This window comes from Lepisosteus oculatus, chromosome 4, assembly GCF_040954835.1.
Source record: "Lepisosteus oculatus isolate fLepOcu1 chromosome 4, fLepOcu1.hap2, whole genome shotgun sequence".
Taxonomy (NCBI): Eukaryota; Metazoa; Chordata; class Actinopteri; order Semionotiformes; family Lepisosteidae; genus Lepisosteus; species Lepisosteus oculatus.
In genome coordinates, this window is record NC_090699.1 from 23,927,136 (window position 1) to 23,954,761 (window position 27,626).

Sequence of the window (27,626 nt, forward strand, 5' to 3'; positions counted from 1 at the left end):
GTAAGCGAGTAGCAGGAAGAGACCAGGGCAGGAAACCGAAAGAAATAAACCCCGCCTCTGTCAACTCTGACCCCACCCTCTCAGTTACACATCATGCCGGGGGCGTGTTTTCTAGTGGAAGGAATAGCGGACAAGGAGACCAGCTTGGCATTAATTTCTCAGCTTTTTATGAAGTTTTTATTTTTTGTTTTGGTTGCTTATATCTAATCTTACACACAATTACGGGTACCTATAAACTTCATACTAATGAAATACTGTGAGTTCAAGAAAATAATTCAGAACATAAAAGTGAACTTTAGTTTGCCTTCCCTTCACTGCTCTTTACACTGTTAGTGGTGCATTCAGTGATTAAAAAAAGTATTGTTTAATCACATGACTATTCTTTGTGTTTTTTCCAAGAGCCCTTTAGACTAGTTTCATAATGTTTTCTACGTCCCTTCAGATCATATCGCAGTTACAACACTTAGAAATACCATGTCACATCGCGCACTCCAGCTTCTTGTAGAATTAACTGTTTTCAGCCAGGAACCCAGCACTGTATTGTTGTTAACAAATGCAGATCAGGTCCTTGATGCAACAGATTGCAACCCAAAAGATTGCATTACTAACAAATACGACCTGCATCGCCAGTAAATTACTGAATCGCCAATAACAGACCTTTGTTATTGATAAAAGTCCCAATGACTTTATATATATGGAAGCAATAACTTACATAATCTATATAAACGCCCAGGCTCAATGAGGGCATATTACATTGGTTTATCATTACTGTATTTATATAATTATGTAATATGTTCATTTTGATGCATTATAGATTTATTAATTCTTCCCGTTGTTTCGTTATGATGACAAATGGTCAGTTCAAATCAAATTCATACGAAGCTGTTGTGATATTACTTGAATTACAGCTTACTAGAGGGATAGGTATTTCTGTAAAACCATGCATCTTTATCTCTGTTAATGTTTTTCTTGTTAGCAAAATTCCTGACATGTACCCCCATGAAATTATTATCTGGCCCCGTGCATATACAATACCTTAAGCAGCTCAAATTCACCGAATAAAAGTATTTCGTATTCCTATTGAAATACAGTAATTCCCTTAAACATTTATTATGCTCCTTCAAACTGTTTGGAACTAAATATGACCTTAAAATGATCTTACTAAACTACGTGGCAACTACAATAATAACGTTATTCTGTAATTCGTTGGAAACGAACCCTCTCGTGCATTATTTGAATCAGATATTAGCTGGAAAATGTGCTACTCAATAACTTTCCTTTCTCAGCACTGAAATAATTAACTCAGAGTAAGTATAACATATTTTTTTATTTCTTTTCAGTGTACTGTTGGTCAATCCATGTAATAAAATACAATACGAATTGTTTTTATTTTCATATACACCATCAGGGGGCAGTCGAGTTTGATTTTTATATACCACATTCTATCACGCTTCTGTAGTTTCTCACAAAAATGTTATGACGAAAACGAAGTTTTCCCCGTTTCAGTTGCCATGCAGACTAAAATGGGAAAGTTGCCTTTAATAACAAATTGCTGATATTTTACAGCTCATATAACATGGATTAGAAGAATAGGTTGTGAAATGGACAGATGGAAAAATGATATAATCAAAAGTACCCAGAAGAAGGCCTTACATGAACGTATTAATAAAATATTGACAGTTAATTGTGGTTTTCACATACAGTCAATGTATTCACATTAAGTCCTTTACTTCCAAAAAATTCATTATTTGTAAAACATAATTCTGAATATTAAAAAAAGTTTCTGCTCAAATGGAGATTCATTTTTCACTCAGGAAAATTTATATTGAAATAGTAAATAAATCTTGGCGTAGTAGTTGTAATGAGTGTCAACTTAAATCTGTTCATTGAAAGGGATATTTATATGTATTCTACTTTATTAAATTTATGTTGTGTTGTATTCTTTAGATATACATGACGCTTCCCTTAGACAAAGATAAAGGCAGCCTTGAGACACAGACCAAGAGTTAAAATGGAGGGTAAAAATGTAAGTCAACTTCTGAATATTGTTTGAATAATTTTAGCATAAGAGTGGCTGAAGAATAATAAAGTCTAGAAATGCTTTTATCAATCACAAAGATTGCACTCAAAGAAATAAGGATTGTTATTCATAAACCACTAGCTGGCATCGTCCAGTAGACATTTAAGACAGGTTCCTCTCCATTCTTTGAAAAGAATGATACATCCATTTATCATTCTAGGAGATAGCATGACTTTTGGAAAAGTCTTTTTAATTAACTTGTAACCTGTTAATTGTTAAAGTGTAAGCATCAGTAATAAATACAAAAAATAATAAATACAATATTTGACATGATATACTGTATTTAGATTTCCAGAAAATATTTTGTAAAGCTTCAAATGAAAGATTAACTCATAAACTAAGATGTAAAATAAAAAGTGTTTATGAGAACCGAGTACAAGCAAGAACTAGAATTATTACAGACTTAATATTTAAATAAAAAGAAGGCTCAGAGTAAAAAATGGCACACAAATTCTTAACACAGGAGAATGGAATTGTCTTCAAAGGTTATGCAAATTTGATTACATTATGGTAATAAATAACACTTAGATCTACTAAATTTAAATCTGAATCTGAGCTACTGAATCTCTATTTCCAGTTTTAAGTTTAACCAGATGTCAGAACTGACTTGATTCCAGTTAAATCTTCTGTGAAGACAAGCAACTCTGTGTCAGATGGGTCTAAAATACATAGAGTCTCATTAGCAAAGAATGAAAGCTGAGTTTGTATTTAATTGATGTCACCAAGTGGTGATATGTACAACCAACTGCCAGGGTCCCTAGATAGAGCCCTGGGGAACACCAAAATGATCAGCTCTCATTGCAAAGCTAGTTTTATCTAGAGAGATATGGCCTAGTGAAACTTTTGAGAGAGATAGGAATGACTGTAGTGAAAGAAGAATGCTATGGAATATCTGGTGCTCAACATGATTTTACTTTGTGCTTATCAAAACAAATAATGGAAGCAATTAAAAGGGCCATTAGTATGCTTAGATTGTTAATCCGTGGACATGCAGAACAGTGCCGTGTTTATCTGTCAAGGCAAAATGCAAGCCTAGAACTCTATGAGTCTCTAGAAGTTCTCAGAATGCTGAGATAGCAGTGCAACACAGAAGACAGACTGGAGAAGTGTATCAGGCAGGCTAGAATATCTGAGAGAAGATGAGAGGTGGCAAAGGAACAACACTGTAGAGAAGCAGAGCAGAGGCTGCCTCAAGAAGCAGGCAGCACTTTCAGATGGTAGGCAGCAGGGTAGCTGAGTGAAGGATTCCTGAAGAAGCAGGTAGTCTTAGCAGAAAATAAACCAAGACTGGATACACCCCTGGTGTAAAGCATGTTATTTAAATCATGGGATGCTATCTTAAGATCATACAATGCACCAGCAACATCTTCTTTAGCATGTTGCTTTCAAGTTTGGTCTCAATATGTAAAAAAAAAAGTTACCTTGGATATTGTTTGAAGAAAAATTTATATTTCCAAAGAAATGTCATTCACGACAGTTTGAGATGACATAAACATGTTAGGTCTTAAATAGAATGGACTACACATATCGTAAAGATAAAAAAATATTAGAATGAAGATTTCTCACTGCCTCATTTGGCTCTATGTAAAAAAATGCATTGCATTAAATATTTCACTGAAGTTTTAATTTTAAAATATTTTAATGAATGAAAATGTTTATATTGTTAATTTCCCTTGTAATCACAGATAACTATCCCTGTAATTAATGTCAATATAACATACTTTAAAATTAGGATTTAAACCAATCGTTACTTTCTTTTTCATTCTCAGTCATTACTTTAAGAAATGAAGATTATTTTTTCTTTTCCTGTAATTTTGATGAGATTTCACATGGATTCCCAGCTGTTGGCCTTTCTTCATTATTAGTTAGTATGTTCAGTTTAAAATCCTAACCTTTTAGTGCTGCTTAATTATTATTGCATATTTCACAGTGCCATTAAGTCAATCTTGATTTCTGATGCCACAAACAGTATTTTTTAAAGTGTAATGTAGTCAATGCCTGTTATTGATGCCTTTTTACTATTTAGGCACACATCATTTCAAATGACAGAATTAATTTTATTATGATGCTTTAAATTAAATTAAGTCAGTTCTGACATCTGGTTAAATGTAATTGTTGTAAATGTAATCAGTCAATCAATGAATTCATATGCTTGACAATTAATACAAAGTCATCAATGCTATATTTTTTACAAAGATAAGAACTCACCACAAGATATCAGAAGACTCAATTCCCTTTGTTGAGAAGGATGATCTTCATGAGTTCCTGTTGCCTATCCAAATGGCAGATGATACAGCTGGTCTGTCCTGTGTCTTTGTGCCTAGTGATTCACCTGGTACGATATTGAAAAGATTTTTATTTTTGGCGAATCATGTTAAATCATTAGATTTGTTGATTGTAACTGTAACTCGGTATAACACTGTTGGAAAATGTTTTTTGGCTTGATAGGATTTTGTACATTGTAGCATATGACTAGATTTAAAAAATGCTTGACATGCCAATTGGAAGGCTAAAAATATCATAATGTATGTTGATAAGAAATTCTAATGTAAAAATGAAAAAAGCGATACCTTATATACAGTACTCACCTGTCTCTGAAAAACAGATGTCTGGAGAATATAGTATTTTTTGTTAAAAACTGAATTTAGATAGTGAAATAACTATTCATTTATCGAATAATATTTGTGTGAAAAAAACATATCAGACGGTGTTTAGTTAGTTGCAGTGCAAAATTACCAGCAAAGATGAACAAACGTGTTCTGGAGGAGGAAGGACTGTATGTCCGTGAAAGACCCCATGTATCAAAAAAACAAATGAACAGGATGGAGAATCGGCTTCTTAAAGAGGTAAAGTTTTTTTTTTAACATGATACATGATGGTTCAAGGTCTGCTGATTACACTCTATCAAAATATTTAAATAGCCTTTTGGATATTTGCATTGTCTGCATGTCATACAGAGCTTTTGACTCATATACTTAAACACAGTGAATACTGAGTGTTAATGTTCATTTTATCTTAGAAATGTGTAGCTTATCTTTCTAATCAGAACTAATACTTTCTTTTTACTGTCCTATTACAAAAAAGACTTTAAATGCAAATATCAAGAGTATTTCTTCCCTAGGGCTCAGTTGTATACATTTATATGTAATTTACAAATAAAGTCTAACGGGACACTTGAGTTCCCAAGGGGTAGTGTTGGACTAGCAGCCAGGGATCACTTGGCTTCAAGCAAAATCTTGCAGATTTCTGGGTCCCTGCAGTCTTGCAGTGGTGTGTAGCAACTGAGTGCTTCTCCAGTCTGTTTGAACTCTTCTGTCAGGTTCTGTGGCTCCTTCAGGATGCCAAGATTGAGTGTCCTGGCAGGGAGGATCAAGGGGAGCCTTTCAAGGGGAGGAAAAAGGGTATAAATGAAAAACAATTATTTATAATCCATTACCAGAACGCTTCTTACTTCTGATAAGGGTCAGAGTGGAGTCTATCCTGGAAGCACAGGGGGCTGGGAAGGACTACACAGTGAATGGTCTTTGGAAGGTGGGATCAAACCAAAGGACTTAGCCATAACCCATGAAAACACAGCAAAACAAGCAAACTGCACACAGAAGGCATCTCAGTCTGGAATAGAACCCATGACCCAAGCAGCACTTTGAAAAATATTAACAACAGTTCTAGAAGCATTTTCTCTGCTTGTACAGTATATATAACTGAAACATTGAAAAAAAAACTGCACTGGAAAGATAGGAAAATATATATTGTTTTCACAGATGAATTAAAAGACTCAGGATGACTTTCTAGGCTTAATCAAGTACCACCTCATGAATGTCGAATTGAACAAAAACAAAATCTGAGCAGTAAATAAAGCATTTCAGGTGTTTTTTATGATTAGGTTCCCTATTCTATATACTACAGTGAAGCTGGAAGATAGAGTACATATTTAAGTTATTTTTTTCATAGGGAAAACACTGGTTTGGCGAAGATGGCAATATGATTGCATTGCCAGATCCAGTAAGACATTCTTGGAATCATAAACTGGATTTCCCTTTCCTGAATGATGATCTTGCTTTGAAAGCTGAGTATGTTAAAGTAAGTTTTCTGTTTTTTCTACGTACAAGAACAATAGTCTGTAACTGTATTTGATTGGACATTCCATATAAAATACTGTAACTGCATGTTTGCGATTGTAAATTGTTGATTGCATTTAGGAAAAAACTTTATTGAGACAGATGATAGTGACACTGACACTTGACACTCATTATCAGTTATATATACATTGACACTTGACACTCATGACACTGGAAGAACAGTAAGATAGCTCAATCATGATGTAACACCTTCAGTGTGATTATGTATGATTACTGGATTCTTCAAAAACCTTTTATATGCAATTTTAACCAAATATGAAGCTATATTGAATTGCATCCCATTATATATTTTCTTTAACTGTTTCTTGTTTCTTCCTCAGTGAGGAACTTTGTTTCTGAAATATTATTTTCTCAATGCAGGCAAGGGTAAACAAACCAGAGCATTCTGTAATGTTATTTTCTGAAATGTGTGGTCAAGTGTGCCAGCTGGATCTAAATATTTCAAGCTTGATTTTTACACATCATCCTCTATTCAGTCCAGAGCATGTGCTTGCTTCCAAGCTAATTCAGCTTTATGACAGCTATCAAAGCAGAGAGCAAAGGAATGTGACTGTCCTAATGTCTGAAAAGGTAATTTCAATGTTCCATTCATCCATTTTCTAACTGCTTGATCCAATTCATGGTTCACAGGAAGGCCAGAAAATGGGATGCAAAGCCATTTAATTGCGAGGCAGACATGCACACACTCACACATAGTGCCAATTCTTCCAGAAGTCAATTAACCTATTAGTATGTCTTTGGACTGTGGGATGAAACCAGAGCTCCTCGAGGAAACCCTTCTGTTAGAACACAGGGGGAACATTTAGATTCAATGCAGACAGGACACCAGATGCAGAACAAAACCCAGAATCTCAGCAGTACAAACAGCAATGATAACTACTGTACCACTGTGCCACTCATGTTCTGTACTCAAAATGCGTTGTCCAACTAAACTGTGTTTTAGCATTCTACATACTTTACAATTGTTTTTTGACGATAATAATGTAATTTGGTAAATGTATTTAAATTGTAATTACAGTTTTAATTATTAGATTCATAATAGTTATATTATGACTAAGCTGTAATAGGACAGTACCTTGTATATTTAGGAGTAGAGTATTACAATAAAATTGCATTGTTTTGCACCTGTAATGTTCAAAGTCCAAAGGATGACCACTTTATCATTTTGCCTTTACTTCTGCATTATTGCTTATAGCTACAAGCTTTAAGGCATGCTGAAAGAAACTTGAGAATGAATGTGAAAGAAAGTTCTGCATTTGTGAAAAAAATAAAATCTTTGGAGCAGCAAGTAAGGTAGTGTATTCTGTTACTTAAAAAATATGCAAAAGCATTATCTGGGATACTTAAAATGCTTTTTCTAATGGTCGTTCAATTGGGTTTCAGAGAAACACAAAAGATGTATGATAAGGAGAGACAGACAGATCTCTTACTGATGAAGAATATTATACTCACCTGGAATCACATCAAGTCTCTGAGAAGATTTAATAAATATGTCAGTACAAAAGTAAAATTACAAGTACAAAGGTAAATGCTAAATCTTTTAATAACAGGTGACAAAAATAAACAAACTATTTTTGTTTAAATTAAATTGCAATGCTAATAACTTTCTGCAAGTAGTGTTCAGTTAGTGTAGCTGTATGAATTCCTCTCTCAGTGCAGTGTAATGTGCTGTAATGTCTAATCAGTCAATGAGTCTGTATTAACCCCTTTCTCTCAGTGCACTGTTAATGTACTGTAGTGTCCAGCCAGGATCTTTTTTAAACCTTGCCTTGGTAAATCACTACTTGAACCTGTCTGCCAGTTGCAAATAACAAATCTGTTAGTGGCTTTTTATTTTTCAAAAGATTCTTGTTAATACACTACGGAAACCAACTTTTAACACTGGGCTTATGATTTGCAGTTAATGGGCAGATAACGGTTTTGATTGTATGAGAGACAATGGACAAGGACTTACCTTTTTTATTACTTTTGTTTAAATCTCAGCCTCTGCCTCATTTCAGATTTGGGTTCCTTTCTGAACGTTTCTATTTGTTTATTCATTTATTTAAATCAGGAGAGAATTAGAACAAGGGACAGATTCTTCACCGAACAATGGATATCACCCTAAAGAAACAGGCAATTTAAAGGTAGTGGGACAGGTATATGTTAAAATGTTTTAATTTTATATATTTTTATTTTTGTTGTTGGATGTAGCATATAGTGTAAAGAAAAATGCAGGTGCTAATCAATACCAAGAAGAATGTCTGAGGATGAGATCCATAGATCATTTATCTACTAGTAACCAAATTAACTAAATAAGCACAGCAGCCTCTGAATTCTTCTGTTTTTGTTAATTTTGCAGAAATCCAGGAACTGTGACCAAGAGATAGAAATCTCACAAGTGTATACCTGTGAGGATCTTAAAAAACTTGAAGATTGTGAAACCCCATATCAAGCTGCAACTTTTCAAAACATACAAAAAGAGAGAGTTTCAGAGAAGTGGCAAAGACCAAGAGAGCCTATCTTAGTTCCAGTGCTTACGATGAATGAAGTAGTCACTCCAATGCAACTCTGTCCACAGTAAGAGAAACATTGATGCTATTAGCTTGGTTTTACTTTACAGTTAACTGATCTTCAGCTGTTTTTTTTAGTTGGTAATTTCAATGTCCACGGAAAATGTATTCTGCATGGGAATTTGTTCTTTAACCCATTGCATTAATCTATTTAATATTTTTGCTTTTTCTACATAGCCAGCAGCCATATCACCCTGCAGCTTTCAACTGGCTACCCATTGAAGCTAAGCAGGTGTGAGCCTGGTTAGGACCTGGATGGGAGACCCCCCTGGGAAGCTATGGTTACTGCTGGAAGTGGTGTTAGTAAGACCGGCAGGGGGGTGCTCACCCTGTGGTCTGTGTGGGTCCTAATGCCCCAGTATAGTGGTGGGGACAATAAAGTGTATAGCTTTAACAAAATGCAGATTTGACTAGATAAATCAGATTATACATTTTGAAAGAAGATTATCATCTGAAATATTTAAGTATGTATGCATAGTTTTTATTACTAATTAATGAGGAATTAGCATACATTTCTACCAAGTCAAATATAAATTGTCCTGTTTTTTTTTAGTGATGAGCAGAAGAGAAGATGGGATGTACAAAAGCACAAGCTCATTGTAAATATATTTTGCAATGAAAAGCATGTTTCTTCCTCCAAGAAAATCAACCTCAATAATGATTTCAGGGTTGACTTTCAGCAGATTTTTAGTATTCTAATAATAAACTGTCCAGAATACCTAAGGTTGGAGGTAAATGTTTAGTTAACGTTACATGTCTTTTTATTTTTTTACATTCTCAATGCAAAATTTCTTCACTGCATATTGAACATGGAACTGTTTTATATTTTAAAATTTGCCTGTAATTAAGTAGAATAAACCATTTCATTAGGGTAGTTTGTTCAGTGTCTGTCTTAATAGTTTTGCTGTCTGTTTGAGAAGAGGACACTTTTTCAGTATACATCCATTTTTAAATATTGTTTAACACGATAGGATATGGTACTCTGTCTCATGCCTTTCATTTTGAAATATGAGTTAACATTTTTTTTAAAATTTAACTTCTTAAATGTTATTTTGTTACTACAGGTTTCCGAGTTTACACATAAAGACACCAATGTTCTGGCTAATATCTATGTGCCATTTCCAGACAGAAATTTGCTGTCAAGCAATGCTAAACCTGAATGCTCTGAATTTAGCAGTGACCGGATCGTTGCACCTCAGCACGAAGGAGTGGGAAGCAGTAAGTCACTTCATCAGTGTTGTGTAATAAGCCTCAACCTCTGTACCATCTGTACCTTTTTTACATTTCAGTTGAACTTTGTACCTACTGTAAGTACCAGTCTAAGCTGGTATGAGGTAGGAGGTATTTATACTTTTCATTTTGCTTTAGTCCTTTAGTATTCAGCACCCACTTCCACTAAAGAGCCCCAATTTCTTTTAAAATTTAAAATTTAATCTCTCATTCCTCTCAGTTGTAAAGTGGATTGTTTAATAGAGCATAGTGAAATCATGAATGTGATTTGTTTAACCATATTGAACTTTACTGCAGCAACACAAATTGTGATATAACAACTGTAAAACCCTCGAAAAACTTCAACATTACCACACAGATTCATTATGGTATACTTTCTCAAAGGCTACCTTTAATGATGCTTGGCACCAATTGTACATTGTGTCTTTCTCATTGATAATTTGTGAACCTTTCAGATGTACTCTTCCATTTGGATAAGCGAGAACCAGCAAAGATTTGTTTACTTACTTCTGGGAAACTGCTTTATTCTTTGTCATGGGCTGTAGATAAGGACGGCTTTCCTATGGCACCATCAATGCCCCAGACAGATGTTATTTTTAAACAGTAAGCTATTCATTTAATTCAACTATCAAACACATGTAATCACTAGTATTTTTATACCTTTTAACAATATACTATATAGTCTTACATGCATACTGGTTTGTCTGTTCTCAACATCCTATTCTTTTACTTGCAGACTGAGTGCAACACAGAAGACTTGGCGTAGCAATAAAGGAAACCTCTTAGAATCAATTAAACATTTTTACTTTGATCCAAACGATCCTACAAATGTGGAACTGACAGAACTTATTAAGGCTAGTGATTTCTTTTTTCAGGGGTTCCATACAAAATGCAAAATTACAATCACAAACAATGAGTTGTGTCTTTATAAATACAAATGTATATACTGTATATATTACGTCTTGCATATTCATCATATATATATATAAAAAATGGGTATTAAGTTATTTTTTAAATACATTTTTACAGCATATTTTTTTCACGCTGATTTGACCGTTTGTTTTTTTATCATTAGCAATCCACTGGAGACAGTCATCCTGCTCCAGATTATTTTCGGCTAGGATCTCTTCAGGAAGAATTCAGCTTTGTGACAGATGAGCAGTTACGAGAGTCCAAACGCTTCCGTCTTCTGGAATTGAGGAATTTAGATGTTTTTGAATTCTCTGGCCTCAAACAGGTGCCACTTCATGATGGAGACATTTCGGATTCAATGTTTGAGGTAATGTATAAACCTCCCTTGCACTTTTAATTCAGAGTGGGTTAAACTTCAGCAAAAACGAACAAGTGTATTTTATAGGTGGTGTCCTCCTTTATATAAGACATTATACTGAGATCCTGGTTTCTTATTACTGATCTGGCTCATCATTAAAGGTCTCATAGCACAAAAAGTACTGTAGTTGTTACCCTGGTGTCCTGGTTAAGTTCCATCTTAAAATGCCACAGTCTGACCTCCATATCTCACCCTGCAATTTCTCACTTTTTGTAACCTATTTGGTTATTTGAGACTTTTTGATTAAACAAGGGTGTCCTGATAAAAAAAAATTCAAGTTCTTCTCTATTTATATTACACGCTATCACTATCTTTTTCCCTGCACTGTGCGTGAATAGCTTTGGGATTCTTTATTCTTGGGATTAGAAGAGCTAATAAAGTGCAAGGAATAATGATGAGTATTAATTATTATTACTATTTTTTTTACTTTTAAAAGTTACCAAAAATAAACTTGCTAAAGAGTACATATTCAATTCAATTCAATTTATTTTTATATAGCACCTTTCACAACAAGGTTGCCTCAAGGCGCTTAACAATACAATTGACGATACAGTCGATATCAGTCGATCATGATCTTACTGTTTTCAAATCCCTTCTGAGAGCCCTTATTTTGCCATGAAAAGCTGTGTACTTTGCATAAATGTTGCACTCATCTCATTTAATTAAAAATGTGCTTTATTTATCAACAGGATTGTGAGATATCCCACCAGACTGCAACTACTTGTGATGAAGACCCAATTACAGCTCAAAGAATGCATTCTTTTAATTATGTGAAAAAGGTTGTATTAATTCTTTATTGTAGCATCAATATAGATGTTATTGCACAATTTAATGCACTTTAAAAAATTAAGCAGTTCTATTAACTAATGACATAAATATGTACAATGGAACAACACCAAGTTTCATAGCAGAAACATAATCAGATTTTTCATGGATTAACTTTTGCCTTCAAGATGATATAATCTTGTTCTATTTTGCTAATATTTTGATATTTTGAGAAAAGCGTTTTTGGGTAAGGGCATGGAAACTCACTTGTTTCGAAATTATTAACGAGTAATAGATGTTTTTATTTTTCAAACCTTAAATATACAACAAACACTTTTGTTTATGAGAACAATAATCTTATCCATAATTGTTTTCTATTTTTATTTTCACATCTTCATTTAGTTACTAATTTTATTAAATTTGTTGAAAAGGTGCTGAAACAAACAAGAAAAAGATTGGCTAGGGTCAAGAAAAGATATAAACTATCAGACATTGTCACAGAATATCAAGATGCTGAAAACATTGTGTGAGTATGAATATGACTTTTAAGTCTTAATCCTTCTTTCTAAACCTTTAAATGTGGATTTGCAAGTTTTAATATAAAACGAATCATTTTTAATCTCTTTGAAATTCTTAAGGGAACTAAATTTCAATATGTTCAAGAGAGCGCATCCCTTAAAGCCAAGGAGAGAAAACAGGAAAAGCATACCTGCGCATACTCTGAGAGATGGAGATCTCAAGATTCATGTCGGCCTGCGGAGCGCACAGAATATCCCAGTGCGCAAACAGACACTGCTCAGGTAGCCTGCTCAGGTAGCCTGTTCTGGTAACATTTTATTTTATGGGTTGCAAATGACACTTTAGAAACAGATAACAAAGTATTTAATACTGAAGTACTCATTAAAAAAGTATTCATACTAGAGCAATGTGATTTAATAATTATGCCACCACTCCTTTCCTACTAGGTTATCAACACAAGATTACTAATTCTATTAATGTTCTATTAACATAACATATTAACAGGGATGTCAGGTTTTCCCTGCTGAGCCTCTTGCCACCATGACCCTCACCAGGAGAAAATGAGATCAGATGAAATGCTATATTATGCGGTCTGTAAAAAGAATTTGTTAACAGAATATTGCAGCCTCTAAACTAAGATTACTCTGCTTTAATCTCGATTATGCAGCAGCGTTATTTCTATCTATTACTAAGGAATCTGGAAAATGTGAGATAAAGCAAAAACGTGACTCTTCCATAAATTTCTGCCTACTCTGATTCACGGTCGCGGCACAACCGGAGGCTGGCCGGCGCAAGGCAGGGTACAGCCTGGACAGAACACCACTCCATCGCAGGGCACACACAGACGCACAAAGAAATGTAACTTTAAATAGATATTACAAGCTATAAACCTTACTGTAAACATTATACTTTCAATGTAAACAGGAGAAATACAATAGTAATTATGAAATCATTATAATTCAAGTTGAATGAGTCTTAAATATTAATAATAATAATTGCTTACACTTATATAGCGCTTTTCTGGGGACTCCAGTCAAAGCGATTTACAGGTAAAGGTACCCCTCCACCACCACCAATGTGCAGCACCCACCTGGATGATGCAATGCTAGTTATAGTACGCCAGAATGCTCACCACACATCAGCTATTAGTGGGGAGGAGAGCAGAGTAATGAAGCCAATTCATAGATGGGGATTATTAGGAGGCCATGATTGGAAAGGGCCAGGAAATTGGGCCTTGGAAATTTGGCCAGGACGCTGGAATTTTTAATGACCACAGAGAGTCAGGACCTCGGTTTTACATCTCATCCGAAGGACAGCACCTGTTTACGGTATAGTGTCCCGGTAACTATACTGGGGTATTAGGACCCACATGGACCACAGGGTGAGCGCCCCCTGTTGGCCCCACTAACACCTCTTCCAGCAGAAACCTTAGTTTTTTAGCTTCAGTGGGTTGCCAGTTGTGAGTTGCAGAGCAATATGGCTGCTGGCAATATTAATTACCTACACCATTTTACAATAGCAATTTAATTAGAATTTACAAAACCATTTACAGCCAGTTTTTTAACAATTATACTAATTTTAATATATTGGCGCGTAGTTAATTACTTATTCATACCATGTAAAAGCTTTCAGTTTATTACCATGCACTAAACAGTATAATCATACATATTTTGTATTCATCATTGATGCTTAATTTACATGTAACTATAAAAACAAAACAAGAAGTGTAGATTTTCTAAATACTGAAGAATGACTAATTCCTTTTTTGTGGAAAGTTAGAACTGAGGTTTGGAGTATGAAATGTAAGGAAGTATCAGTGAAGTATAAATAATGAAGACAAAAAAGACTGATCTATAAAATCGAGATTTAAGTTATTATTTTAAAAGATCCTACTCAGTGAAGTCCAAGAATAAAACTGTGTGTTAAACTTTTTCAAAGGCAGCCCATTTTCCAAGGATCAGCTTGTTCTCTATCAAGAATATCCAGCAGTAGACACTTCTTTAAGAAATGCACTTCAGAGACTGAAATCCAAAAGGTAAAATAATATAAAAGCATAGTTATACATGAATGAGTAATATTTAAATTTTGTTACATTTTATTGTAAATAATTAATCTCTAAAGATGAAAAAAGCAGTGAATGAAGCTCCAAACAAATTGAAATAGCTAGTCAATTGAAACTACAGTGTAACTACAAGTCTCCTAACAAATGAATCTCATCTCAACTCTAATAACAATATAATAATAACTCTAATATATAGCAATCATAACAGATGTGGGGATGAATCATAGAGAGTCAGGTCAATTCTGAGCAGGTGGGTATTGACTACATTTCAGAATATCCAAATAACAAGTTTCACTCCTCCTGACTTTGGCTGGGTTGCAGTGTTGAGGTGATTTTGAAGGGGGTGGGCAATACTATTTAGGAACAAATTCCATCAATTTTCAGTTGCTGTTTTATCCTTAGAGGGGTACAGTGTGGCAGAGCCTAACCCAGTAGGCACAGTACACGGCAGAATTACACCCTGAAGGGGGTGCCAGTAGTCTGTCACTAGGCACAAACAAACACATGCATTTCATGTGCTTACACATGTATTTGAGGCACCAGTAACTTGGAACGTCTTTGGACTTTGCAAGGAATACAGATAACCATGAGCAAAGCCTCCACAGGCCAGGGTAGAATATGCAAACTCAACACAAAAGGCACACCAGTCCAGAACTGAACACAGGATCCAGAACTATAATCCACCTTGGCACCCAGTTTAGGATGTAATGTAAAAGAAAAAAATGGTGCACATCTTTTTTCTTAACACAGGTTCAGGTGAGACCATCTGCTGAAATTACATTTCAGGAGTCTGTTCATGAAACTATCACAGCAAATGGGCCAAACCCATACTGGAATGAAGACTTTTTCCTGGATTTCAAGTATGTTTTTATTTTAATAGTGACTGTTTAAATGTCTCAAAAGCTTAAAGAAGCACTCTGTCTTAACTTGAAAATATGTTAATAATTTAACTAAGTACAGTTGTTTTTGTTTCATTTCAGGTCAGTTGGAGGCGATTACAGGCTTTCAAGTTTATCAAAAATAAAGGATAATATAATTATTAATGTTTTTGATGAAATATCTTTAGAGGTAAAGGAGGTATGTTTGAAATAATGAAGAATTCCATTATTTTATTAAAAAATAATAGAACGTGTCTGAAATATAACTGAAATATACTTTTATATTTTAGTATTATTCATAAAATATTAAATGTGGTGTTTTGTATCACCTATGATAAAAACAGAATCTTTGTAATTTACAATTGTGAAACAAAAGTGTATTGCTAAGTGTATTTCACTGTACATTATATGTATATTACTGTATATACAGTATAATATAATATTATTATATTTGTCATTTCTTGTTGTGATAAGTGAAATACAATATCTAGTTTATTCATTACCTTGTGGTTAACAGAGCAACACCCTTAAAGGCTGTAGCCTTCAAACCTATTCTGGAAAGCAGTGGCTGGGATGTGTTGTTCTACCCTTTACATCTATACTTCAGCAATCAAAGGTAACGGATAACAACTGATGTAATCCTGGTATGTATCACAAACATCCTAGATTTCCAAACAGGCTTTTATTGTTCTCCATAGGTGAATAACATCTTACGTATCAGTACTCCACCAGTCCTGCTGGGATACACATGGATTACGGAAGAAAACTTCCCTGACATGAGAGGAAGTGAAAATGAATCTTGCTTTTTGTCAGTTTTTGTTACACTCGATCCTCCAGTTTCTGTAAAAGAAGATGCTACAGGAAAGGTACCTTAAGTATTGCAGTTAACTTTTTAATAGACAATAGATTGATGTATGTTTATTAATTTATTGTTATGAATTCAGTGTTATCTGTGTAACTACTGTATGTGATCTGTTGTTAGCATCAGAAATGCTAGGTTGCAAAAATCCTCAAGTCACCTGTTCAAATGTGAATAGGAAGCTACTGTTTATAGTCATTTTACCAGGGCCAGTGAACCACACAGGGACATCAGTGTACACTGGTTTTCATTGGTTTAACAGAATGAGGTGTTGAGAGTAAAACTTTAGCTGGACTTATCAGCAGTGAAGCCAAGTGCTCTTTAACAATGAGTCAAGGTGTTGTGTAGACAATTCTGTGACGCAGATGTGCAGAATGTTATTCTAATTATTATGAACAACAGGCCAGTCAATGGGGAAGTCTGGGTGTGCTATTCTGGTCAGTGTCAAGTCTACACAACTCCACTTGTAATGGCAGATTGACTTCATGGTGCCTCATTGATCAAGACCTGACATACTGCTCTTCCTGTGGGTTCGTCATGACATGACAGCATTCCAACAGGACAGCTCACACTCTCACTCTGCTCAAGCCTCTCTGGCAAGACAAGAATGTGACAATGTGCCATGGCTGCCCTCTTTGCCAGATATTGAACATTTGCAGAATGGGCTAGTATCAAGTGTGGCATTTAGAGCTAGTTAGCCTGGTGAGCAGGCACATGTTTGTCCAGCTACAGACACCTCACAAAACAGCATCTGCAACCTGGTGCAAAGCAAGAGTCACCGACGTGCAGCTTGTTGTACTTCCAATGCTACATTCTACATCCTGTTCATGTTTCACAACATGTTTCTGATGATAAGCCTAGTCTGTGTTAAGCATTAATCAAGATAATGAACTTACCTCTGTAGTGTCTGTTCTTTACAATATCTATCCACTTTAAGTATACCTGCCACTTTGCCAATTTTTCAGATACATAATTTATCGCAGCTGTAAGTGAAATGTTTATTTTGATGCTTAGTATATATTAAGCGTTAAACAAATATGTTGAAAAATAAATTATAGAATTAAGACATTTTTATATGTCAACTTTTTTCAATGTATTATTTCTTGTAGGACTGTGAACAAAAACCCCTGTGGTTGGTAAGTTGCTCAATTTTAAGCTCACTTCACAAAATGTTTCCTTTATTTCTGCAGTTTTTACTATTTTTCTTCTTCTGTTGTTGAACAGTTTCCTACAAGTGAAGATAGAAAGCTATTAGAGATGGTGTATGCATTTGAGAAACAATGCAAGGCTGCCAACCCTGAGAGGAGGGTTGTAACTACTGTTGTAAATGAAGAAGGCAAAAAGATTCTCGCAACAAGATTCATAAAACCACTGCCTCCTCCCCCAGAGCTCCTGCACGATGACATGGATACATCTTCAGTAGGAGATTCTGGAAAATGCCTCTTTGAATAAATCTATATCTAGATAAAATCAATAAATTGAATAATAAATCAAAACACTGACCCTCCACTATTGCAAACCAAAAAATTCTGTTCTTGATGATAGATTTTTAGTTGACACAATGCATTAACCTGCCATCTTATTTATGCCATTTACATTGTCAGCTCCAATTACTGTAGTTGGCGTCTCAGACGTTCTGGACCATTGTCTATATCTAAATGATAAAACAGCATGTTTTGTTTTAATCAAAATTGTCTTCCAAAGGACACATGTTCAACATTCAATTATTATCAAGTACTGTCCATCCATTTTCACTCCGCTTTTCCTGGTGAGGGTCACGGTAATAATCAAGTACCTTTTATGGACAGTAAATAGATCTACTGTGACAATTACAGTAACTTAGTTAAACTAACTTCAGTTCACTTCATTACTACTCCAATGTGCTTGAATGTTTTTTTTTTCAGGACCATGTGGTTTCATTTGTATCTTTAATTCCACTGCTGCCCTTCTCCACAGATGTTGGAGAAGAATGTGAAATGTGGATCACTTCTGAGGTAATTACAGTAAATCAAGTCTCCGTATGTTTAAATCTTCATATCCTTTTTATAAAAAGGCTTGGTGCATTTTGATATACTGCTGGCCTGTACATTTTCTTTAATAATTTACAATTGTGTACTGCATTGTTATTTACAGAAATCTTAGGTAGTTTCATTGTACGCATTGGCATTACTTCATCAGGAAATTATTTTAATAATTTTGTCACACAAATCTACTTTTGCACTTAACCTGTAATGTAGACACCATAAAAAAGAACACTTTAACAAGACTACTTTAACAAGGAAATACTGCTTATACTGTCTGTTACATTCATTATACTTTTACAGCAATGCATTCATTTGGCTGTTGGGAATAGAGTCAGCTTAGCTATTCTACTGTGCAACTATTTTCTTTATTTGGGCAAGAAGGCTTGGCTGATCCTTGGAACATCTGTTTTGAAGGTAATACTTTATATATCTTTTTTCCAGTCTTGAGTAGATATCCTGATTACAACATAATTTTACTACAATTAATATTAGAATCTTTTCTAATGTTATCCTGGGACCAGGATATTGTATCTGTTTTATGTAGCATCATGTATTTTGGTTTTGGATTATCTGTCAGTGTGAATTATCACAGAAATTGAATAGTTTTTCTAGTTACAATCAGTCCTTATGTACAATTTCAATGTGTTTAAGTGTCAGAATTACTATTTAACTTAGCTTTCACTATTTTATATTTTCTTTATCACCAGGATAGCATTATGAAGCACACAGGAAGTCTAATGCATACCATACAAAGTCTTAATACAAAATATAATGCATCCATCTGTGTCTCTTCTAAATTTTGTAATATTAGTTTTTATTAAATTTGTCTTTCTCTTCTTATGTTACTGGAAGTCAGAAATTAAAAGTATTTTAGATTTTTAACAGTAATTCTACTTGTTGCTGTAAGGTTTATTTACTATAGGCTAAGATGTCAGAAATCATCTCATTGACATAGTGACAGTATATTCACTCAACAAAGATGATATTTTATTCGATTTTGATTTTAACATTTTTAAAGGGAGAAACAGCTTATGTGTTGACTCAGGAAATGAAAAAGTATATCCTTTGGAATCCAAGTGATGGAAAATGTTTTGAGCAATTTGACATGTTTTGTCCACTGAAAACAGTTGATTGCTTAATTAATGGTCAAAATGTAAGTATTTTTTTAGCCCAATATATTGTCTCAATTACATTTGTACACAACAAAATGTTAAAAAATACAAAAATACAAAATCCCATGATGTATAAGGATAAATCTTTAATTCTGAATGTTTACTGACTGTCTTTGGGGTGAGTCATAGAAATATTTCTAAGCAGAAAAACTGCTTTAAAGGGCTTCTTGTGTTTATTTGACTTTTCCTTAGATATGGTTCAATTCAGCAGACAACAGCGTGATGTCCATGTGTTTTGATGTGTCAAAGGACTCCTCATGGAAGCCCCTGTTTCCATCTGATTTTGTTCTTTCTGAGTATGCACCTTTGCAGGTAGTTAAAATGGACAAAATCAATAATAGAGGGAAGGGTCAAACTTTGTAGAATCTTTTTTTAAGACAAAAGTTAAAAAAACTCCATGGAACAGTGGTGAAAATACATTTTTTTTCAATAAGACTAAAGGTAATACTGTATATACAACAGCTATACATACAGTACATACAGTAATTCATAAAAAGTCTTGGTTTATGTCAGTATTAATGGTCTAATATAAAACTAGAGTTCTGAACGAGGGACAAAGTATAAGTACCAAAAAAACTGAATGAAGAAGTGTGCAAAGCGCATAATTCACCTTGATTTCACAATTGTCTGCACCTTGAAGTGGTAGTGTTCATTTAGGCAAATATTACAGGTTGGCGAATGCATTTCTTTTTGAAAAATGGGAAAATGTTAGCATTTTACCTTTTTAACTTTATTGCCCTAATTCTTGGCATGAGAAAATTGAGATATCATTGGCTGCCTGATTTGAGGTTTAGGATAAGGGTTTGGGTGTTTAGCAGAGTTTAGGGTTTTTGTTGGAGTTTAGAGATGTAGGAGCTCGATAGATTTCTCACATTGTTGTTGTTCCATACAGTAACATGGGGAGCTACATGAATAATAGGCACATGAATGAGAATTCATTCTACATGCTACAAGACAAAATATTACTTCTAATAATATTTTTTAATTGCAACAAAATAATATTTACTAATAATACTGAAATAATGCTTGTGTGGTAGTAATAGTGCTTGAAATGGTTAACAGTACCAGTATGGTGCATGAAAAAATGTTATTATAATCCATGTTATCTTTTACAATTAATTATTTTCTTTTTTAGACAAAACACAATTATTTTACATCAAACATGGAAAATGTCAAACAACTACAGAAGAGGTAATTAAAAAAAAGATTTAGCATTCTATAATGGGAAATAAAATGCATATTTATATATAGGAGAATGTATGTAGCAATATAAGGTGTGTCAAAGAGAAAATATTATTAATTAAAAAATATTTAGTAAACCTAATAATTATGTTTTAATATAAAGTGGATTCAACTATCTAATAATGAGGGAAACATAATATAGTATACAGTACTTCATAGTCCCTGCCTGTCTGTCCATCTATGGTGGAAGCAGAGTGCTACTTTCTTACAGGTGTTCTAATGTATATTTAACAGGTTTAACTGTAGGCTTCCTGTACGTGTCAGTTGTTTTAAAACAGTTATAACACAGAATTGATCTTTTAATTAGAAAAAAGTATTCACTTTGGACTTTAATATTGTTTATAGTGAAAAAGATGGTAAATGGAAAGTTAAAACAATAATATATAGCAGTGGTATGATACGTAATTTAATCTTTCCACTCAGAATTGAAAAAACCTTGAAAAAATGCATAATGGATTGGAGAGTACAACACCGGACAAGATGGAACCACCAGTGCATTGCTTTGCTCCAGGAGTTTCTTACAAAACTGGAACACTACTCTGGTGCTTCGATTATAGAAGAGGAATCAAGGAAGATTTACAGGAAGATGAAAGAATACAAGGTTAGATAATTATTTTTAAAGACATGGGACATCTTCAACCTTCCTATGATGAGAAAACAAGCCTGCTTTAGTTACATCCCAACACAGGACGTTTTAGCAGGGTCTCTCAGACTTCTTTGACTCATAAAAGGGTAGGAGGACACCTCTTCTTCATGTTCATCTTAGCAAGGACCACCAGTTTAATGTGGCTTAAAAGCAGACTCATAAGTAGAGATACAATGTTAATAGATATATAAAGGCACTGCCAGTGTTAACAAAAACTTGGGAGATCTAATTATAATCTCACACACCTGGTCTCTTAGGGATGAATACTCTCTGCAGAGTACTTCCCACTACTCTGTTCACATATTTTCTTAGCTCCTCTCCCTCAATTCCAACTTCACCCTTGCAGCTGCCTCCCTTGTTCATTCCTTGTAAATAAAGGGGGGTTGTGACAGAGCTCGCCAAAGTTCTGGTGAGTTTACACTAAAATGTTAAGCATGCAATGCCTTTTTATTTGTTGGCACATTTTATTAGAATTTGACCAACCTACAGAATAGGTACTGCATAGACAACATTTACCAAGCCAAAAGTTTGAAACCGATACCGTGTTTTTGTTTCATGAGAAGTCTTGTTAACTTGTTAACAACTTACCACCAAAATGGTTTGATGGGTCAAATGGCTTCTCGTTCGTAACCTTTCTTATGTTCTTAGAGCACTTACATTGCAGAGTGCAATGTTTTAGAAAAAATACGTTTTTATCACCTGCATGAACTTTTTCAAAACTTTATTGGGGATTACACAGGTTGTTAGTGAAGATATTCAGGAGTTCACAGATTTCAGTTTGAGATTTTATAAATCTTTTTAAAAAACATTTATAAATGTGTCCTTCTGAAATCCTCTGAGAGAATCCTTCTTAAATTAACCATCTTGGGAAATAAAATTAAAAATGTAGCTACATTTTTAGACGCGTTTCTGAAATTTTACAATGTTAAAGATTGCTTACGTTTCCATTTACAGGTTACAGGCTTCCCTCTTCATATACCATATGTTGATATGGAAACAGTAATTGAAACAGTCTACAGTACCAGGATTCACAGTACTGAAATTCCTGAAACGGAATTTGCTCTTGCAGTTTATATAAATCCATATCCAAACAATATCCTGTCACTCTGGATTTTTCTTGCAGCCCTGGTCAAACATTAGCAAGGAAGTTTTCAATTGTCAGGAGGAAATGGGCATTGCTACCCATAAAGAAAAAATGTTTCCTGTTAATGACCAATGTTTCCTCAACAAAGATCATAATAATTAACAAAGTTTTAAGAATAAACAGATTGATAAAGAAAATATTAAAGTGCAAGATAATATCAAAATGTTTTGCCTCTTCTATTATGTTAACTTTCAATTTCCCATTCTATTCCTTAAACAGTAATATTTTACACTGCAGTTGCACTACTGTTATAAGACATTTTCAGAGTCACTTATAGGGTGTAACTATAATAAATATGTATTTAAAATTTTTGCTTAATATCTGGTCTTTTATCAGAAAGACAGAAATAGAGTAAAACAAGTGTTACAAGGTCGGTAGAATAAAAAAGAAACTGACAAAGTTGTTTTTTTATTTAAAAAAAACTTTTCTAAGTGCACAGCACTCATGGAGGTTTTACACTTTGAGGAACATGATGTAAACCTGAAATTACTTTACTTTTTAGTATAAAGACTTGTAGCACAAAACCCTTTCACAATTCTTCTACTTCAAAAATCTACATAAATGTACTGATAACTGTTTTTACTTTCAGAGGTAGTACACTGGAAGGATGACTTTACAATGTTCTGCCAAAGAAGCTAGAAAGTAATTCAGGAAGGGCATCGTACAAAACATATCCTCCAAATTAAAGTAGGACAAAAACTCCTTTACAGTGTATTAGCTGGTCCTTCAAAAACAAAAAGCTATACCAAATGAAATGCAGAAAGAACTGTATTATAGAAAATATTTACATTCATTTCAACAGAGGTAGCTTTGATATTCAGATCATTTGTTACTGTGATACAGCAGTATTCTCAAGAAAGAAGGGTTAGACTGGCTAACAAAGAAGGTTTAATCTGGCTAACTTTATGTCTCAAAGTCGAACCTTTTATTACAGTCCTCAATATGAACTGTGATGTTGAGGCCTGCTTAATACTTTTAAAATGTCTAGTTTTTAAAAGAGGGCTCAGGTTAGGAAAAGAGAAAAGACTGTACACCAAAGTAATTATATTGCACATAGTTCAAGATTACATCTTATCCTACATAATACAGTGCTCAACTTGCCTTCTTAAAATTAAAAACAGTATTTTTCTTCTGCAACACATTTTTTGGCTCATATAGCAAGTCATTTCAGAAACAGTCCTCCATCCAGCCCACATAAAAAAAAACCCTCCCTAGGAGGTGTTAATCACCTATCAAAACAAGGTGCTGTGCAGGTATAGTGTCCATTAACCTGATAGCACTTGTTGTAGGGCAAGTTGACCTTCACATCCAGGGGAGCTGGCAAGGTCATGCCAGTCACTGCTTGTATATGTCCATGTGGCTGAATGCTGGCTTGTAAACTGGTAGGGTGGGACTGGATGGCATAAGAAGGCATGTGTCCCGTGGAAATAATCTGCGCACAATTCTGCTGCGGGTACTGAAGCTGTTGCCGGTGCAGGTATTGAGGCAGATGCTGCTGTATCTGAGGCGGCGCTGCATTTCCTTGGCTCTGTGGCGGGTATACCGTATGCCCAGTCTGTGGGTTGGGCTGCTGACACTTTTGTTTGTTGGCTTCTTTGACATCATTATCATGGGCTCTGAGACAAAAAGAAAAATCAATATTCCTGCTTCAACACCTACCAGTGCGTTGACGTGATTCTAACAGATCTTGTTAAAAAGATTAAAACCTAGTTACAACTTAAGACACTGCACTGCTCATTACAGTTAAGAAAGAACAGACGCTAACATACGCCCTACATCTAGTGGAAAAGCCATCAGTCCCAAATTTCATTCTAAAATGATAACTATTTTTGCAATTCAGTATAAATCTATCAAAGTATATCTTACATTAAGAGACGCTCTACACACGAGACAAGGAGGTCCCAAGAGTAGGCAGTCAGCCGATGCAGACGAATGGGCCATGTAGGCGACAGTCGCAGAATTATTCTGGAAGACGCTACACAAGCAGCAGCCACCAGCGAAGGGGCATAATTTAAGAAGACGTGATCTGGCAGGGAAAACAAAAAAAGGAGACCTGTTTGAGCACACGTATAAATTACAAGACATTAATAACTATGTTAAAGCTGGAGGGAACACAGTTTAATGATATGTCAGAGTCTTAAAGAAAAACAAACGGTCATTTCAGTCAGAACTTACCTTGGAGTGAAACCTCCAAGAAATAATCCGCATATTTTGCCATATATATTCTTGTTTTCTCCAGACAAACCATGGGCCAGCCATCATGCAGATCGGTCTCGTGAACAGCAATCGACAAGTAGTAATCAATAAAGTGGGCGGCAGTGGGCAAGTACAGGTTCCACTGAAAAGTATCCAGCAACATGAGCTCCATATGCATCAGGCTTTGTTTCGTTAGCACAAGGTTCATGTTGGTCATGCACCCCAGACTGTTCAGCTGTTCAAGCTTTGGCACATGATCTTCCCTTTCTTCAAACTTGCCTTGAATCAAAAACAAAAAAGAAACATACATTCAACGGGAAACATCAAAGAAAGCGTCCCCCCCCAAAAAAAAAACAAAACAAAATGCAATTTAAGGTAGAATTTATATCCAGCATTGCACTCCTGAAACTCTTTGAGATGTGATTTGTACTATACTTACTTGCCAAAAGTAAACAGGAAAGCGCGACCACATGCAGCTGCTGCACGGAAATGTCATAGCGATCCATGAACAGGTCCAGCAAGTAGACCGCAAGGTGACGAGCAGCGGGACACAGCCGGAAGCGATTGCTCACAATGGCTATTAGGTCCGCAAAATAGCGTCTCAGGCTGAGTTGAGGGGACTGACCTTTATAAGATGGCAGCTTCAGCTCCTAGAAAATACATTATTGTACTGTTTTAAAAACAATAGCCCTAACAGAAAAAAATGGGAACACAACCAACGGCTTTAATCATTTTAAACCGAAGGCCAAAGGATCAGAAGAAAGGACTTTCTGTACATTGTAAATAAAATAAAAATGAATTTAGACATCTAAAAATAAAAATAATCATTTTAACATATCACATGGCCAGGTAATTTCGTACAGCAATATCGAAGGACTAAATTAGTCTTCGTGATACGATCACTTCCCTCCTAACACTTAAACGTTAGATTCGCTTGCGCTTTTTTGCAGTTGGTCGTGAAATTCTGTAGTTCACACTTCAGAATGGGAGGGGGAAGGGGTCATTACAATTGTTTAAAATCGAAAATCCCATTTTAAAACCAAAATATAAGATCAATGCTGAGCCACAAACTAAAGGTTTAAATATCCGTTTAAAGAAGCATTTCGAGAAAGTGACACTACGGTGCTTTTCTTTCAAATAACGACTTTTCCTGAAGGAATCAACATTCACCTACTGGAACCTACAGAAGACGAAGAGCGAAAAAAGTCGCCGGAGATAGAGCGTACTTTATAGCGAAGAGCGTGGTATATATCTGCAGCCAGCTGTCCTTTCCACCACTCGCCTTCAAGCTCCATTGAATAGAAGGTGTCGGGTGGCCTGTATTAAGGTAAAGATATTTGCAAGTAAGTGGAGTTGTTATGTAGTTTTTTCCCTCATTTGTCTTAAAGAAAAAAAACAATCCATCACACTCTACTTTTAAGATTATGTCGCGAAATTTCAACGTTCACGAACTTCCCAATTAAGTGACACCAATCTAATTCCCAGCAAATTAAACCTGTTGCTCAATATTCTCACAACGATACAACGAATCCGTCCAATTAGCCCCCTTTTTTTCGTTTTATCGTTTCGACAGCCACCCTCTTTACATTCTCACAAAACCGACTAGATGATCTAAAATCGCATCAAGGAATTGCAGTCTGCTGGTGGGAATTGTCACCTCTGTCCCAAGGGAAGTTAATCGGCCAGCAGCTTTATAGCAGAAACGGGGGTTCTGTGGAGATTTAATAATGTGGATTTAGCTGCGAGAGCCGGCCAATCAACCATCCCTGAGGTTTACAAAGATCTCCGCTGTCACAATACACAGTAACGACTTAGAACTATGTGAAACTCTTTTTAAAATATGATGTGATCACTGCGTGTAAAGGTCTCCCGGGAATTTGAACTAATCACCAGTGCTTAGATGTTAGTTCAGTGATTGAGTCTCAAACTAACAAAGACTTGCTGTCACGTTCCCTAGTAAACTACGCTCGCATCATTGGCGATAAACCTTGTGGACCTCCAGACCAAAGTTTTAACTGCGAAAAAGCAGTCGGACACAAACGGAGTGAAACTTACCTTTGAAATCAGAGGAAACACATTCACGCGCGCAGTAATGACGGGAGGATGAATCTTCTGTTTTTACAAGCCTTACGCAAACGTTTCTTTTCGAAGTTTGAATCACTGCGCTGTGCACTTTGTTTCATCCATTGTTAAAAGGCTCAGTATGTGTATACAAAGCCTGCAATGAACACATGCTGGAGTGCGCATGCCAATTGAAACTTGTCTTACACTCCGTTCCTCTCCCAAAATCTCCAATCAGGCGTAGGGATTCATGGACGTCCGCACAGGAACCGAAACTTGCACAAAAGCACAGGATAAACTGAATGTGTTTAGGTTAATTATTTTTTTAGATAACTACTTTTATTACCCTTTGTTGGCTTGAAAGAGTTTTATCGTTAGGCTTAGATCACTTTCCTCAATCTGGATTTCCACAAATTAACAAAGGTACTGAGATCCAAAAGTCATTTGCAGGTTGCTTGCATTTGTCATAGATCATTTAACCACAAAAAAAGCATGCTAGTTCGGGTAATAAGGCCCTTTTTTATTTACTTTGTGCATCATGATATTCAACACAAAATGCCAAATAACGTCTTACATTGACAAAAGAGCCAATTTCGTATCCAGTACACGATCATTTAACGTTTCAAACATTCAAAACCACGTCAGGTTTCACTACCGAGGAAATCGGAAAAAGGTGATGTTAGATTTAATAATTGATAAATCTAATCGCTATCATGAAAAAACCCTG

The 27,626-nt window shown here is 35.1% G+C and overlaps 2 protein-coding genes across 6 annotated transcripts; one reads left to right on the forward strand and one right to left on the reverse strand.

Moving 5' to 3' along the window:
- Positions 1-1,221: 1,221 nt before the first annotated feature.
- LOC102690264 (protein CC2D2B) lies at positions 1,222-22,805 on the forward strand. Of its 4 annotated transcripts, none has more exons than XM_015346554.2 (32): positions 1,222-1,307; positions 1,948-2,026; positions 4,277-4,415; positions 4,796-4,926; positions 6,032-6,160; positions 6,580-6,789; positions 7,415-7,512; positions 7,603-7,743; positions 8,273-8,357; positions 8,561-8,778; positions 9,325-9,502; positions 9,836-9,989; positions 10,457-10,604; positions 10,738-10,855; positions 11,077-11,280; positions 12,021-12,110; positions 12,528-12,622; positions 12,735-12,896; positions 14,554-14,650; positions 15,428-15,537; positions 15,658-15,754; positions 16,073-16,171; positions 16,254-16,421; positions 17,524-17,550; positions 17,639-17,833; positions 18,319-18,408; positions 18,739-18,852; positions 19,457-19,591; positions 19,803-19,922; positions 20,746-20,801; positions 21,276-21,453; positions 22,453-22,805. In XM_015346554.2, exons 2-32 carry the CDS (start codon positions 2,012-2,014, stop codon positions 22,636-22,638), a joined length of 3,987 nt encoding a protein of 1,328 aa, XP_015202040.2. In that variant the 5' UTR covers positions 1,222-1,307; positions 1,948-2,011; the 3' UTR covers positions 22,639-22,805. The 4 variants fall into 4 exon arrangements, with proteins under 4 accessions (XP_015202040.2, XP_015202041.2, XP_015202042.2 ...); XM_015346555.2 differs by having other exon boundaries at positions 15,658-15,745; XM_015346556.2 differs by having other exon boundaries at positions 8,273-8,345.
- A 232-nt stretch (positions 22,806-23,037) lies between these two features.
- ccnj (cyclin J) lies at positions 23,038-27,085 on the reverse strand. Of its 2 annotated transcripts, XM_006630389.3 has the most exons (6): positions 26,894-27,085; positions 26,065-26,155; positions 25,278-25,488; positions 24,818-25,117; positions 24,509-24,668; positions 23,038-24,258 (listed from the first exon to the last, which is right to left on the reverse strand). In XM_006630389.3, exons 2-6 carry the CDS (start codon positions 26,131-26,133, stop codon positions 23,868-23,870), a joined length of 1,131 nt encoding a protein of 376 aa, XP_006630452.1. In that variant the 5' UTR covers positions 26,134-26,155; positions 26,894-27,085; the 3' UTR covers positions 23,038-23,867. The 2 variants fall into 2 exon arrangements, with proteins under 2 accessions (XP_006630452.1, XP_069044315.1); XM_069188214.1 differs by lacking the exon at positions 26,894-27,085 and having other exon boundaries at positions 26,065-26,246.
- Positions 27,086-27,626: the final 541 nt, after the last annotated feature.

What these genes read in the sequence shown, in the direction of transcription:
- LOC102690264 (XM_015346554.2), top strand. An exon ending in TGTGCCTAGTGATTCACCTG is followed by an intron (nt 4,416 to 4,795) that starts GTACGATATTGA and finishes GACGGTGTTTAG; the next exon opens with TTAGTTGCAGTGCAAAATTA. An exon ending in AAATGTGGATCACTTCTGAG is followed by an intron (nt 18,409 to 18,738) that starts GTAATTACAGTA and finishes ATACTTTTACAG; the next exon opens with CAATGCATTCATTTGGCTGT.
- ccnj (XM_006630389.3), bottom strand. Translation starts at nt 26,133, where the DNA reads ATGGAGCTTGAAGGCGAGTGGTGGAAAGGACAGCTGGCTGCAGATATA. An exon ending in TTCCTGTTTACTTTTGGCAA is followed by an intron (nt 25,118 to 25,277) that starts GTAAGTATAGTA and finishes TTTTGATTCAAG; the next exon opens with GCAAGTTTGAAGAAAGGGAA. An exon ending in CTTGGAGGTTTCACTCCAAG is followed by an intron (nt 24,669 to 24,817) that starts GTAAGTTCTGAC and finishes TTTCCCTGCCAG; the next exon opens with ATCACGTCTTCTTAAATTAT.